The 13,958-nt window shown below is 40.1% G+C and overlaps 1 protein-coding gene across 6 annotated transcripts in view; it reads left to right on the top strand.

Annotated features, from left to right (window-relative positions):
* Positions 1 to 13,958, top strand: part of NFYC (nuclear transcription factor Y subunit gamma) — a 79,848-nt gene that overhangs the window by 47,395 nt on the left and 18,495 nt on the right. For all 6 annotated transcript variants that reach the window (XM_009251692.4, NM_001132348.1, XM_054520006.2 and 3 more), the window contains 2 exon segments: positions 8,375 to 8,446; positions 10,452 to 10,565. In XM_009251692.4, the coding sequence (XP_009249967.1) occupies positions 8,375 to 8,446; positions 10,452 to 10,565 (186 nt within the window).

The following is a 13,958-nucleotide window of genomic DNA, read 5'->3' as shown; positions in this document are numbered from 1 at the left end:
GTGTGTAGTGGATACTTTGACTTGGAGGTAGTTTAATGTGAGGCATATCCTTTAGGACTTAGAGAAAAACAGAGATCTCATCTTCCTTCAGTAGCTGTAGCTCAATTTTTTAGGCCTGATTTAGTGGCCCTACCACATTTCTAGAACTTGGTAAAAACTATTGGGCAATTTATTCAACAACGAATCTATTGTGAGCCAGGAACTCTTTCCAGGTGTTAAAAAGATATACTTTGATCGCAGTTTCTCAACAGCTGCATTATTGACATTTTGGGCCAGATAATTCTTTGCTGTGAGGGGCCGTCTTATGCATAACAGCATGTTTAGCAGCACCCCTAGCCTCTCCTCACTAGATGCCAGTAGCACCCCTTTCCGAGTTGTGACAACCAAAAAATGTCTCCAGACATTGGCAAATGTCCCCATGGGCAAAAATCATCCCCTGTTGAGAACTACTGACTCAGAATAATTAAATATAACCTCGGCCTGTGAGGAGCTTACAATCTAGTAATTACAACCAGAATAATTTAGTCATTAGGTATTTATTAAGTACTTACTGAATCAGGCACAGTGATGAGTCCTGAAGCAGTAAAAGTCAAGGAGCACAGAGGACATAGTGCTTGTTTCTTTCTGGTTGAGTTTAAGTAAAGGGAACATTTTTGTTGAGTCTTAAAATATGAGTAAGCATTCACCAGATGTGAAGGATGGGAGGGCAAAGACAAGGGCATGCATAAAGGCATGGAGGCCCAGAGGGGAGGGCCTTGTAGTTAGGGGAACATCAAGACATTCAGAGTGCCTGGAGGTTACTGTGTGTTTAGTGGAGGTTGAGGGAAGGAGTAAGTATGTGGTATGAGAGTGGTAGTGGAAGGTGAGGCAGGTTAGAGTTGGAATATTTTCGTAATACAGTTGTCATGTCCTTAATGAAGAATGTTCATTAAGGTGTCATTTTAGCACGTACTAAAGGAGCTCCCTGTTTTGGCTGTGTCATTCCTGCCCTGGAAATACTAGCATCCTGGCAGAGCAGACACTGGATTCCTTCCTGATGTAGAATTAATGTTGCAATTGCTTAGGGTTAGTGACCTTTAACTTCTGACGTTACAATGTCAATTTATTCATTCACTCAACAAATACTTATTATGTACCAACTAAGGCTATGCTAGATACTGTGGATACAGTAATGAACCAGACAGACAGGATCATTGCACTCATGGAACTTATATTCTGATGAGACGGGCTAATAAACAAGTAATTAATGAAATAACTTATTATGATAAATGCCCACTGACTTCAGGGATAAAAAGTAATTCATGTTTCGGATATACCTCTGGGTCATATTTGTTTATATGAAGAGTTTTCAGCAGTTGAACTTGGCTTAGCCTTTCTCAGACTGGCCTGGGTTCAGAGTGGATTTCCACTGAAAAGTCATTGTTCCTCTTCTGCAGTCTAAGGTAGTAGTTATCTAAACTGTCTCAGATATGAAAGAGAAGGGAGGAATAAATGAAATGATAAAGTCAAAAGTGGGGTGTTTTGTTCATATTGTAGGGGGATAATCTCATGATTAAGCTTATCAGCTTTTGGTGCTGGGTCAGCTTGGTGTAAAATGAATGCTCTCCTGGGGTGTGGTGGGACTAGGCCAATCGAGCAAGTCTGTGCCGCAGCCTGAGCCGAGAGGCATAAATCCAGGATCAGGCAAGTGGCCAGATGAACTCTGGAGGTTTAAGCTCAGCACTTAACTTTTCTGTTTTGTTGGACTTTGATTTTTTTTTTAGTTGTAGTAAAAAAACACATAAAATTTCACCCCTTATCCATTTTTAAACGTACAGTTCAGAAGTGTTAAGTATAATCACATTGTTATGAAACTTATCTTGAGAATTTCTTCATATTGCAGTACTGAAACTACGCACTGACTAAACAACCACCATTCTGCTTTCTATGAATTTGACTATTTTTGATACCTCATAGAAGTGGGATCATATCGTACAGTCCCCTACTTACGATGATTCAACTTAATGTTTTTTTCCACTTTACAGTGGTAAGAAACGATGTGCATTCAGTAGCAGTTGTACCCATTCAGCCATTCTGTTTTTTGCTTTCAATCTAGTATTCAATAAATTATGAGATACTCAACACTTTACTATAAAATAGGGTTTGTGTTATATTATTTTGCCCAACTTTAGGCTAATGTAAGTGTTCTGAGCACATTTAAGGTGGGCGAGGCTAAGCTATGATGTTTGATAGGCTAGGTGTAGTAAATGCATTTTCAGCTTAGGATCTTTTCAACTTACAATAGCTTTATCAGGATGTAACCCCATTGTAAGTAGAACAACATCTGTATTTGTCTTTTTGTCTTATCTTATTTCACTTAGCATGTCTGTTGAAGCATGTGACAGGATGTCCTTCCTTTTTTATCTTTTTTCTTTTTCTTTTTTTCCTTTTTGGGGACAGGGTCTCACTCTGTCATCCAGGCTGGAGTGTAGTGATACAATTATGGCTCATTGCAGCCTCGACCTCTCAGGCTCAAGCGATCCTCCCGCCTCAGCCTCCTGAGTAGCTGAGACTACAGGTGCACACCACCACACCCAGCTAATTTTTGTATTTTTCTGTAGAGGCAGGGTCCCACCATGTTGCCCTGGCTGGTCTCAAAGCAGGGCTTTGAGCAATCTGGGCTCAAGCAATCCTCCCACCTCCGCCTCCCAAAGTGCTGGGATTATAGGTGTGAGCCACTATGCGTGGCCTTTGTTTTTTCTTTTTTAAAGAGACAGACAGGGTCTCGCTCTGTTCATTGCTGGAGTGCAGTGGCAGGATTATAGCTCACTGTAGCCTTGAAGTCTTGGGCTCAAGGGACCCTTCCTCCTCAGTCCCCCAAGTAGCTAGCACTCCAGTTGTGCACCACCACACCTGGCTAATTAAAAAAAAAAAAATCTTATGTAGAGATGGAGGTCTTACTATGTTGCCCAGGCTGGTCTCAAATTCCTGGCCTCAAGCAATCCTCTTGCCTTGGCCCTCCAAAGCACCGGGATTACAGACATGAGCCATCATGTCTGGCCTATTCCTTTTTTTTTAAGGCAGAATCATACCCTGTTGTATGTATATACCACATTTTGTTTATCCGTTCATCTGTTAATGGACATTTGGGTTGGTTCCACCTCTTGGCTATTGTGAATAGTGCTGCTGTGTTACATGAGTGTGCAAATACCTCTTCAAGACCCTGGGCTTTGATTTGTAACCTACTTGGTTTATAAGTTTGATTGCCAACAAAGCTGATCATGATGTTGACCAAATTTTAGTACCTAGACTTTTAGTCTATCAGAAGTTAAAAGAGAATTACTTTGAGGGATTCAGTTTTGGTTCAAGTTTTGTGGGTGAAGAGAAAGAAAAGTAAAGAGGAAGTTGTCTTTAATCCTTCTTGTATTGGTGACTAATTAAAATTCTCCTCCTATATACTTTTGAAAGGGACTCCTAGACCTCTGCCATGCTATGTCTTTTATATCAGGTGCTTAGAACAATGTCTGGCATATAGTAGGTGCACAATAAATATTTGAACGAATTAGACTCCACTTCAGGTTTAGTGCAAAGCAACATCAGTTCCGTGTTTGAGTAAGAATGCAATCCAGTAAAGTCAGGGTAATTTTTTTCCCTTTGTATGACTCTTATTTTCCCCTCTTAGGAGTACAACACTTGATGGCATCTGCTTCTCTGACTGCGCTGCTGCCTGTGTAACATGACTAAACATTTTAGCATTTAATCTGTCCCTTTCCAGAACTCAACAGTACTTAAAACCAGACTTCCTCAGATGTGTCAGAGCCTCTTAGGTTGACACCTCAAAATATCTAACAGATTAAAAAGAAAAAAATTTCTTATGTTTAAACTACCCAATCATAAGTAAAACTTAGAATATTCATAAAATGTGATCTCAGACTGGGACACAAATTGTTTCAAAAAGAAGTAATTGAAGTTTGCTAGATGATATATTTCATGGTGTGTTGGAAACACTGGCCTCAAGTCCTTTTGGTTTGAGTCCTGTAAAAGCAATTTATCTTTCATTTTAGCTTGTTCTCATGATTCTTAAAAGCTCTGTAGTTGTCTATAAATCCAGGTGGTTGTTCAGCTGGGATTGAAATTAGTTAAAAACCATACCAAGATGATTGTGCACCAGAGTGATTGTGTAAAATACTATATTCCCACACAGCAGAGCTCTGGGAACAGTAAATAACAGACTTCTTCGTGTTGAGTTTTGCCCCACTGGGCCTCTTTGAAAATAGGAAAGAGAAAGCTAACTTTGTCTTTATGGAGGTGAGTTGGGGGCGGGTGGGCAACAATGCTGAATTTCGAAAAGAAAAATCTAATTCTCTACTTACTCTTTACATCCCATTCAGCCTTCACTTAACTGTAATTGAGTGCCTAGGTCACTTTCTTTTAATTGGCAGTTTCATCTTTTCATTCCTCAGTGCCTCCTGATTGGGTGATGACATTTCTAACATTACAATCAAATCAGATAACTGTTTAAACAAGAACTTGGTGGTGAAGGTTGGTGGACTGTTACAAAACAGGTCCTGTGCTGTGTGAGCCCTTCCTGTAGAGCAGTGCTTCTCAAACTTTATTGTCTGTAGGAACCACATGAGGGAGGATCTTCTTAAAATATTGATGCTGATTTAGTAGGTTAGGGACGGAACCTGGGATTCTGTGTTTCTTTTGAGTTCCCAGGTGATACCATTGCTGGTCCAAGGACCTTACTTTGAGTAGCAGGGCCGTAAAACTGTAGTCCTTAACTCTCACTTGGATCATAGTCACAAGGGGAGTTTTCAAAAAACATGATGCCAGTACTCTACCCACTAGAGCAGGGGTCCCCAACCCCCTGGGCCACAGACCGGTATGGGTCCATGGCCTGTTAGGAACCTAGGAACCCGGCTGCACAGCAGGAGGTGAGCAGCCAGTGAGCAAGCATTACTGCCTGAGCTCCACCTCCTGTCATATCAGCAGCGGCGTTGGATTCTCATAGGAATGTGAACCCTATCATGAACTGCGCATGTGAGGGATCTAGGTAGTACATTCCTTATGAGAATCTAATGCCCACCCTGCCCATCTCTGGAAAAATTGTCTTGCACAAAACTGGTTCCTGAGGTTGGGGACCACTGTCCTAGAGTTCCTGATTCAGTTGGTCTCCAGGAGAGAGCTCAGGCATCTTGTTTTTCAAAAGCTTTTCAGGTGATTGTAACCTGCAGCCCCAAGATTGAGAATCATTGATTTCAAAGGGTTGAGAATCTTGACTTGCCAGAGTGCCTCACTGGGTAGGCCTAGAAAAGGTTTCTCTTTATTATTTGAAACTCTGGGTGTTCTTCAGTGCAGCCCAAGATCTGTTGACTTTTCTTTGTCTCCAGACTCTCATTGAGTGAATTCAGATTTGAATTTGTCTTGAAATGCAGCAGTTTCAGATGGAAGCATTTTTAATGTAGTTCTTTGGTAGTGGTCAGGAGCATGAGAATGTTCTGAGAGATAATCTGCTCTTCTGCCTTACTGATAGAACTCCCAAAAGTAGGGCGGGCGTGGGGGAGTATGTGTCAGCTGTTCTTACAGTTGAATCAGTATCAGGAGAAGGAGTTAAGGAGTTAAATGTTACTCACTTCAGTTAACATGGTAGCTAGTGAAGTGGGGATCATGAATCCAAGTTTCGTGGGCCTCAATCTACTGATTGTAGAGGGTCTCCCCTTTCCAACAAGCTTATGGTAAATCCTTACATGTAACTAGAAAGCTAGGATAGGATTATAGAAAACTGGGTGATTGTCAACAGGGATGAACCATACACACACCTCAAGATCCACTTTTACACACTGCTCCTTGAGATCTCAAGGTTTCAGGAACATGAAAAAATAGTTTGTCACAAAGAAAAGCTTTGGGAAGGGGATTAAAGCAGAGCTTATTATAAATTTCTGTCTCATTTTACATCTCTGCAAGGCGGGAATGATCTCTTGATCCTTGACTTTTGTTGCTTTTGATTAAAGGAGAGAAATTGAAGGAGTAATATTTTACTCTTTCAATTTGGGGAAAGAGGTCTTTTTTTATCAACTTTGGGCTTTAGTTAAGTAATCATGGAACATTCTTGTACAAATTATATTTAAAACCAAGCCAAACAAGAGCACACTTGCAAGAGAGCTAAATCTATGATCATCTTGTGCTGTATGTATTAGCCTGGGAGGCTTTCCAAAGGAATGATCATCTCTAGCATTCTCTTTGGCATTTCTGTGTAGTGTCATCATCTTCTGTGATATGCCACACAAGAAGGAAGACCAGTGGTTGATTTCTGGGGTTAAACTTTTAAAAAAAACTCTTCAGGATCTGGCCCCAACCCAGTATCCTCTTTCCTGCTTCTCCCCTCTGTACTCAGGTAATAGATCTAAAACTTAAATAGGCTGTGATTTTTTGTCTCTCTCTCTGTCTTTGTTGTTCTGTCTGAATAACATTCTCATACTTTTTCAACAGGCAAATTCCCAGCATCCCTTAGACACAATTCAGATGTCATCCCCTTTGTGGAACATTTCCCAATCCCTCACTCTCCCTCCAGCACCACATTGCTAGCTGTCCCTAGCAATATGTCTTTCTTTGTGTCCCCGCAGGGGATCCCTCCCCTCCAGTATTGGGTAGGGGATTATAATGTTTTTATGTGACTGTCTCTGACAGACCACAAGCTCTTCAAAGGTAGGAGTAGATGTGTATTTTTTTTTCTTTCTTTTTTAAATAGTGATGGGGTCTCACTATGTTGACCAGACTGGTCTCAAACTCCTGGCCTCAAGCGATTCTCCCATCTCAGCCTCCCAGAGTGCTGGGATTGCAGGCATGACCCACCATGCCTGGCCTACATGTGTATTTTTTGCATAGTAGTAGGTATCATACATTTACTATTAGTTGAGTTGCTTGAATCAGTAAGTGAAAGAGCAAGGGGAAGAACAAGAGTAGGATGAACCTGCGCTACTGTTTCCTTTTGTTGAAATTTTAATAAACTGAACTTCTAAGTCTCTGTTACTCCAGGGTTAGTTTTAGTAGAGGGTTCATGGAAAATGTTGATACCTAATTTGGAAAAGTAAAAGACGAAAAATTGGTGTTTGAAGTTTGTAGAGCAGAGTGGTAGCCAAGCAGCTTGTTGGGTTTGCATGGAAAAATTAGATGTCTTGGTGTACATTTTATCCTAATAGATTCTCTTCTTTCTGTAATCATAAAATAGGTTCTGGGAAGACTGTTGATGTTTTTCCAAAATACCTTTTTTTGACGTATATTTGAGATTTTCTGTTGGTCTTGCAAAAGAAAGTTCACTTACGCTTGTTAATTACATCAAATCTGAAATAATAGCTGTTCCTTCCATAATGTGATGATGCAAATTCCCAGGTGAGCATATTAGGTTTAGTGAGTCACATTTCAGACCACTTATAGAATCAATCATTTGACACCTAGTCCCAGTAGAGATTTTGCAGATTTTAGCTAATATCTGGCTTTGCACCTTTCTCTTCATTGCAGCTCTGAAACTCAAAATTGATTTTTTTCCTAGAATTGCATCCATCATTGGGCATGCGTTTAAATACCAGTAGTTTCAAAATAAAACAAAAAAGGGCTTAAATCTCAAATTATTGAGTAGTGCTGATCAAAAAAGCCCTTTCCTAAATTATATCCACAGTGAAGTTATATGGTTCTCCCCCACTCCAGGCTTGTTTGTTAAGAAAAAAATAACACAGCTGTTCCTAAAAGGCAGCTGATAAATTCACCTTCATACTTTATCTATGCTCCTCTACCCCAACTTGAAACAAATTTTGGAGACAAGGCCATTGCTACTGTGATGTGAAAGGAGCTCTCTTCCCCAGTTTCTGTTGTCAGGTTAGTGCAAATGTCAGAAATGGCCACTATCAGTTGTAAAGAATTGTGGGTCACTGTGGTCAAGTGCCCCAGTGTTGCTGTTAGTTTGGTCACTGAATGGAAGAAAGAACTGGCAGTTTAGAGGAATACCCCTGAGACAGAAATCTCATTTTAATCTGCATATTGCAGACTGGTAAACTTACTTGGAAAAAAGAGAAGGCACTCATAATGTCCCTCTATGTTGTGCTGATGAAAAAAAAAAAAACCAACATATTGCTTGGGGCTATGTTTCATGAGGGCAGTGTTAGAGGCCATCGTAAGCTTTTTCTAAAGCCCATTAATTCTTTGAAGACCTGCATATGTTAAGTAAAGAAGAATTTTGCTCTGGAGCTTGTATTTTCATTATTTCATCTGTACCTTCTCTCCCGACATACGCTTCCTGAAGAGAGGGACTAAGCCAGAGTATTTCCTACTGCCCGTCATGCTTTGCCACACTGTTGATTGTCCCCACCATTTATGCATCTCTTGTTGTTCATTTCAGAAAGACTTCCGAGTGCAGGAACTCCCACTGGCTCGTATTAAGAAGATTATGAAACTGGATGAAGATGTGAAGGTGAATTCACATTCATTTTTATTATTTCTTATTGAAGCTAAGTGATGGGTAGGTTATTGCTCATTTCTCTAGAGCTCAAAGTTTAATTAAACAAGAACACACAAAAATTACTGTCTGTTGCTTTGTTGTTTGGTTCCTTTGCAAAATTGTTAAGTGAGCCAAAATTGAGCAGTTTTGGTTACTATATGGATCATCCTGAAAATTTTTTAGATGTTGAAAAAATAGTTGATGTTGGTTTTTTTTTTTGTTTTGTTTTTTTTTTTTTTTTTTTTTTTTTTTTTGAGAGTTTTACTCTGTTATCCAGGCTGGAGTGCAGTGGTGTAAGCTTGGCTCACTGCAACCTCTGCCTCCCAGGTTCAGGCGATTCCCATGCCTCAGACTCCCGAGTAGCTAGGATTACAGGCGCCCGCCACCACACCCAGCTAATTTTTGTATTTTTTGTAGAGACAGGGTTTCACCATGTTGGCCAGGCTGGTCTTGAACTCCCAACCTCAGGTGATATGCCTGCCTCTGCCTCCCAAAGTGCTGGGATTACAGGTGTGAGCCACCGCATCTGGCCTTTTCTTTCTTTTTGAGACAGGGTCTCACTCTGTCACCCAGGCTGGAGGGCAATGGCATAATCACGGCTCACTGTAGCCTTTACCTCCCAGGCTCAAGTGATCTTCCCACCTCAGCCTCCCAAGTAGCTGGGACTACAGGCACGTGCCATCATGTCTGGCTTAATTTTTAATGTTTTTTGGAGCGGGGGACAGGATGTCACTGTGTTGTCCAGGCTAGTCACGAACTCCTGGGCTCAAGCAGTCCTCCAGCCTCAGCCTCCCAAAGTGCTAGGATTAGGCATGAGCCACCATGCCCAGCTGGTATCTCACAGTTCCTTTCACAGTGTAGTATATACATGTATCATCAAATCAACAGGACAGTGCCATCATCTTAGCATCTTATATAGTTTGTTGATCTGAACTCTTAAGAAATTTTTGATAATGATATTCTACCTGCTCTAACCTTTTGATATGTGAGTTTCTTTTACATGAATAATACTTGTGAGAGGGTTTGCGTGGGCTTGGCCATATCTGTATTCCTAGGAGTCCATCTCCATTACAGATCTCAGAGAAAGAGGAACTCTGTCTCTTTACCACTCAAAATTAATAGTCTTTTGTATTTTCACAGAAAGCTAACAATTGATAGTAATTTTCCCTTTTATTAGCTCCTTTCTTCCTCACAGTAGCCCTGTGAGATTTGATATAATAAGAATTATCAGTTCCATTTTACAGATAATGGAAATAGACACAAAGAAGTTAAGTGACTCACCCAGAGTGATAGGACCAAGATCCCATTTCCCATCTGCTGCTTCTTTAACTCCAGAGCTCTTTCTGTGGCTGTATCCTACACAAACTACCTCACCAAAGGTTTAGAACCTTGTTTGACCAAGAGCTTCAACTTTGAAATCAGACACATCAAGGAAGTTTATATGGCTTGAGCACTTCCTATATGCCAAGCCCTGGGCTGGGTACATATATTATCTCATTTGATTGCCACAATAAAACTGAAAGGTCATCCTCTTTTTCAGTACGTGAAAAAGCCCAAAAGGATGGGAAGCCTGCAATTTTATCCAAATCCATTGGCTTTCAAGCTCATTCTCCTTCCTCATATTGTTTCTCCTTGGATTAGAACCTAAACCCTGCCACTTACTGGCTCTATGGCTGTGGGCAAGTCACTTCATCTCTCTTGAACCCTAGTTTCTTTGAAAGGCTATTATAAGAGAAAGCACCTCGCACAAGATTTGGCACATGGTATATGCTAGATAAGTGTTCTTTCTCCCTGTTCCCTTCTCCCTGTTACCTGCTTTGTTCCCACTCATGGATTTATTTTACCTTGGAATCTCTTGAGCATACCACCTCATTTTTTGACCCTTGCCCCATAGTCCCATGCCAAGCAATGAGGCAAGAGACAGAGTGGTTTGAATGACTTGCTGGTGATTGACAGGGAGGGCCTGTGTCTGTTACAGATGATCAGTGCAGAAGCGCCTGTACTCTTTGCCAAGGCAGCCCAGATTTTTATCACAGAGTTGACTCTTCGAGCCTGGATTCACACAGAAGATAACAAGCGCCGGACTCTACAGGTATTATCGCAGACTTACATTAGGAAAACTGGGGTGAGCAGTGGCCTTTGCCTGTTCTCCTGCGTGGCGTTGGACCAAAGATTGTTCTCCTTTAGGACCAAAGATTGTTCTCCTTTGGCCTCTATCAAGCTGACATGTAATTGGCATCTCCACTGTTGGGAGGCAGACATATCTTCTAGCCATGGTGATTTTGTTTCTCCACCAAAAATCTTAAATCAATTCTCTCCTGGTTTTCACAGCTTAGTGACTGAACTCTTTTCCCTTGGTGAGCCCTCATTATAAACAGAGGCTCAAGTGATAGAGTATTTACCTGTTTCCAAATGTAAACAACTTCTGGTTGGGAGCCTTGAGAGATTCCAGGAAGTATCATCAGTCTCACTAACTTCATTAGGCTTTTTGTTCCTTGTCAGCCTTCCTGGGAGTCCTTTTCTTTTTCTTCTTCTTCTTTTTTCTTTAATTTTAATTTTAACCAAGCAAATCCACATTCATACTGTATGCAGAGCCCTTGGTCATTGACTTTAGAAACCCTCACCCTATAGCCAAGCCCTGGCTCTTAGAGGAAAGATTTCCCAGATACAAGAAGAGTGTAACAAGTATAAAACAGTGGCAGTATTTTAACAATGAAGCCAAGAAAGTAAATTATTTTCTCTTCTTGTTTTCCTTTACCTACAAAGTAGAAAATGCATGTGTTTATTCATTTATTCTAAAAATACTTACTGAACACCCACAATGTGCCAGGCACTTTTCTAGGCTTTGGGGATTAACAATACACAAAACAGACAAAAATCCGTACCTGTGGGAAGCCTGCATTCTAGTACAGCTTGTCAGTGCGGCATAAAGTTAGGATTTGTGTACATTACTATATGAAAGTTTGAAAGCAAAAAATGCTGAGCTCCAATAAATGATACGCATGTTGAAGTTACAAAATTTATGTTGCCTTGAAGTTAGTCTGTGGATCCAGAGAGATCCAGTTAAAGCTCCCTTCAAGATCAGTTCAGATTAGAAAATAAAATAGGCAAAACACTTGGACAGACCTTCAGAAAAAAAGATAAACAAATGCCCAATAAACCCATGAGAAGATGTGCAACATCATTAGTCATTGGGGAAATACAAAACCGCAGTGAGATACTGTTTTACACCCACTACAGTACCTAAAATAAAAAAGACTGACAATACCACAGTTGGTGAGGAAGTGGAGTGTCTGAAACTCATATATTGCTGGTCTGAATCTAAAGTGGTGCTGGTCAGAATCTAAAGTGGTACAGTCACTTTGAAAAAATATTTGATGTTTTCTGATAAACATATCCCCCTACTCTGTAACCCAGCCATTTCACTCCTAGGTATGTACCCAAAAGAACTGTAGCCATTCTTATATAAAAATGCTCTTAACAACCTTGTTTATACTACCCCAAAACTGGAAACAACTCAAGTGTCCATCAGTATAGGAATATATAAACAAATTCTGAGGTATTGATGAAATGGATTCCTCCTCAGCAATAAAAAGAAACAAACCATTGCTCCATACAACATGGATAAATCTCAAAGATACTATGTTAACAAAAGGAACCAGAAGGAAAAAATTACGTAGTGCGTGATACAATGCATTATTACCACCTATAGTGATAGAAATCAGAGTTGTGGTTGCCCAGATTTAGGGGAGTGTGGGGAAGGATATTGACTGGAAAGGGCTAGAAGGAACTTTCTATATTCCTTTTTTATTTTTTGAGACAGGGTCTCACTCTGTGGCCTAGGCGGGAGTGTAGTGGCGCAATCACAGCTCACTGCAGCCTCGACCTCCTGGGCTCAAGTGATCCTCCCACCTCAGCCTCCCAAGTAGCTGAGACTACAGGTGCGTGTCACCATATCTGGCTTAAAATTTTTGTTGTTGCTGTTGTAGAGATGAGGCCTTACTATGTTGCCCAGAGCTGGTCTTGAAACTCCTGGCTCAAGCGATCCTTCTGCCTCAGGGAATTTAAAAAGCAAAATAAAAATTTTAGGAAGACCAACTTAAGTGTATCTATGTTTCCTAAATACTCCAGAACATCTTATTATATGCTGGAGATGTTTATTATTTTTCTTTTTCCCCTTTTATTCCATCAATAAATGAGCCATTTAGATAGGTAGAGTAGATGACATCAAAAAATGTGACACTATATTGTAGTCATCTTAAATGAGTTCTGGCAGTCTTAAGATGGGCCCTGCTTCAGTTTGGGAGGGTTTATTGTCAAGCTCATGGTTGGCAAGAAGGGTGGACTAGAGTTTTGCATTTCAGAGGCTTGGGGCCATCACAGATACAAGGGAAAGAAAAAAAAATTTCCATCCCCTCCTGTTTTGTCTGATAAGTCACCTTTTAAGGTGTGGTATATAGAGTTTGCTAAAGATTTCTGTTAGTGTGTTAACATTTTCCCCAGCATTTTATTATGAAAAATTTCAAACATAAGCAAAGTTTACAGTGAATACCTGTATACTTACAACCTAGATTCTACCATAAACATTTTACTATGCTTATTTTATTCCCATATCTATTTATCCCTCTATCCATCCTTCAAGTAATCTGTTTTTAAGTGCATTGTAAAGTTTACTTTGCCCAAATACTTTAACATGCATATCATTCACTAGAGTTCAGTGTTTTTTCATATTGTTTTTCCTTTTACTTTAAATCTTTAGTAAAGTACACGAATCTTAACTATACATAATATGTTGGGTTTTAGTAAAAATCTTTCAATTTTATTGTTCAAAGAAAGGAAGTACCACACTTGGAGAGAAACCCCCATTAGAGCAGGTCTTGGTTTCAGTATCATTAGCCCTCTGACTCCTGTGTTCTCTGACCTCTCTTGCTGCTGTTCATAGCACAAACTATGAATATCAGAATTCTCACAAGCTATGGTTTTTATTTGGGAATTCAAAACTGCAATGATAAACCCATGGTTTAAGTATTGCAATTTAGAATTCCCAAATAAAAACCATAGCTTGTGAGAACTTAGTGTATATAGATCCAGTGACTTGAAAATGTTGCAAAAAGTTATTGAATTAGTATTTTACCTAAGAAATCCAAAATAGATTATAACTACTTGTGAACCAAAGGGAAAATATTATTTAGGGCCTTAAAAAGATTATAAACCTAACTTTGCTAACCCACAGAGTGACCAGAAACCTACTAATTGAGATTACTAGGTTTGTAATTTGAAAATCGCGGGGAGAGGATCAAGCAGGAGTAGCCGTGGTTGGAGGCTCAGATATCCCATTTTACAGTGTGAGTTACATGTATCTCTTTCTTTTTTGTTGATGGTTGTCCACCACGTCTGATCATTTAAAGTATATGAGTTCGGCTGTGCTTATTTCAGCTGTAGACTTACCCGTAGGTGTTTAGTTTGGCTTAAAAGTCGTCTTACC

The sequence above is a fragment of the Pongo abelii genome, chromosome 1 (assembly GCF_028885655.2).
Source record: "Pongo abelii isolate AG06213 chromosome 1, NHGRI_mPonAbe1-v2.0_pri, whole genome shotgun sequence".
Taxonomy (NCBI): Eukaryota; Metazoa; Chordata; class Mammalia; order Primates; family Hominidae; genus Pongo; species Pongo abelii.
Note: the sequence above shows the minus strand (reverse complement) of the source record. Positions and strands in the feature narration are given on the sequence as shown.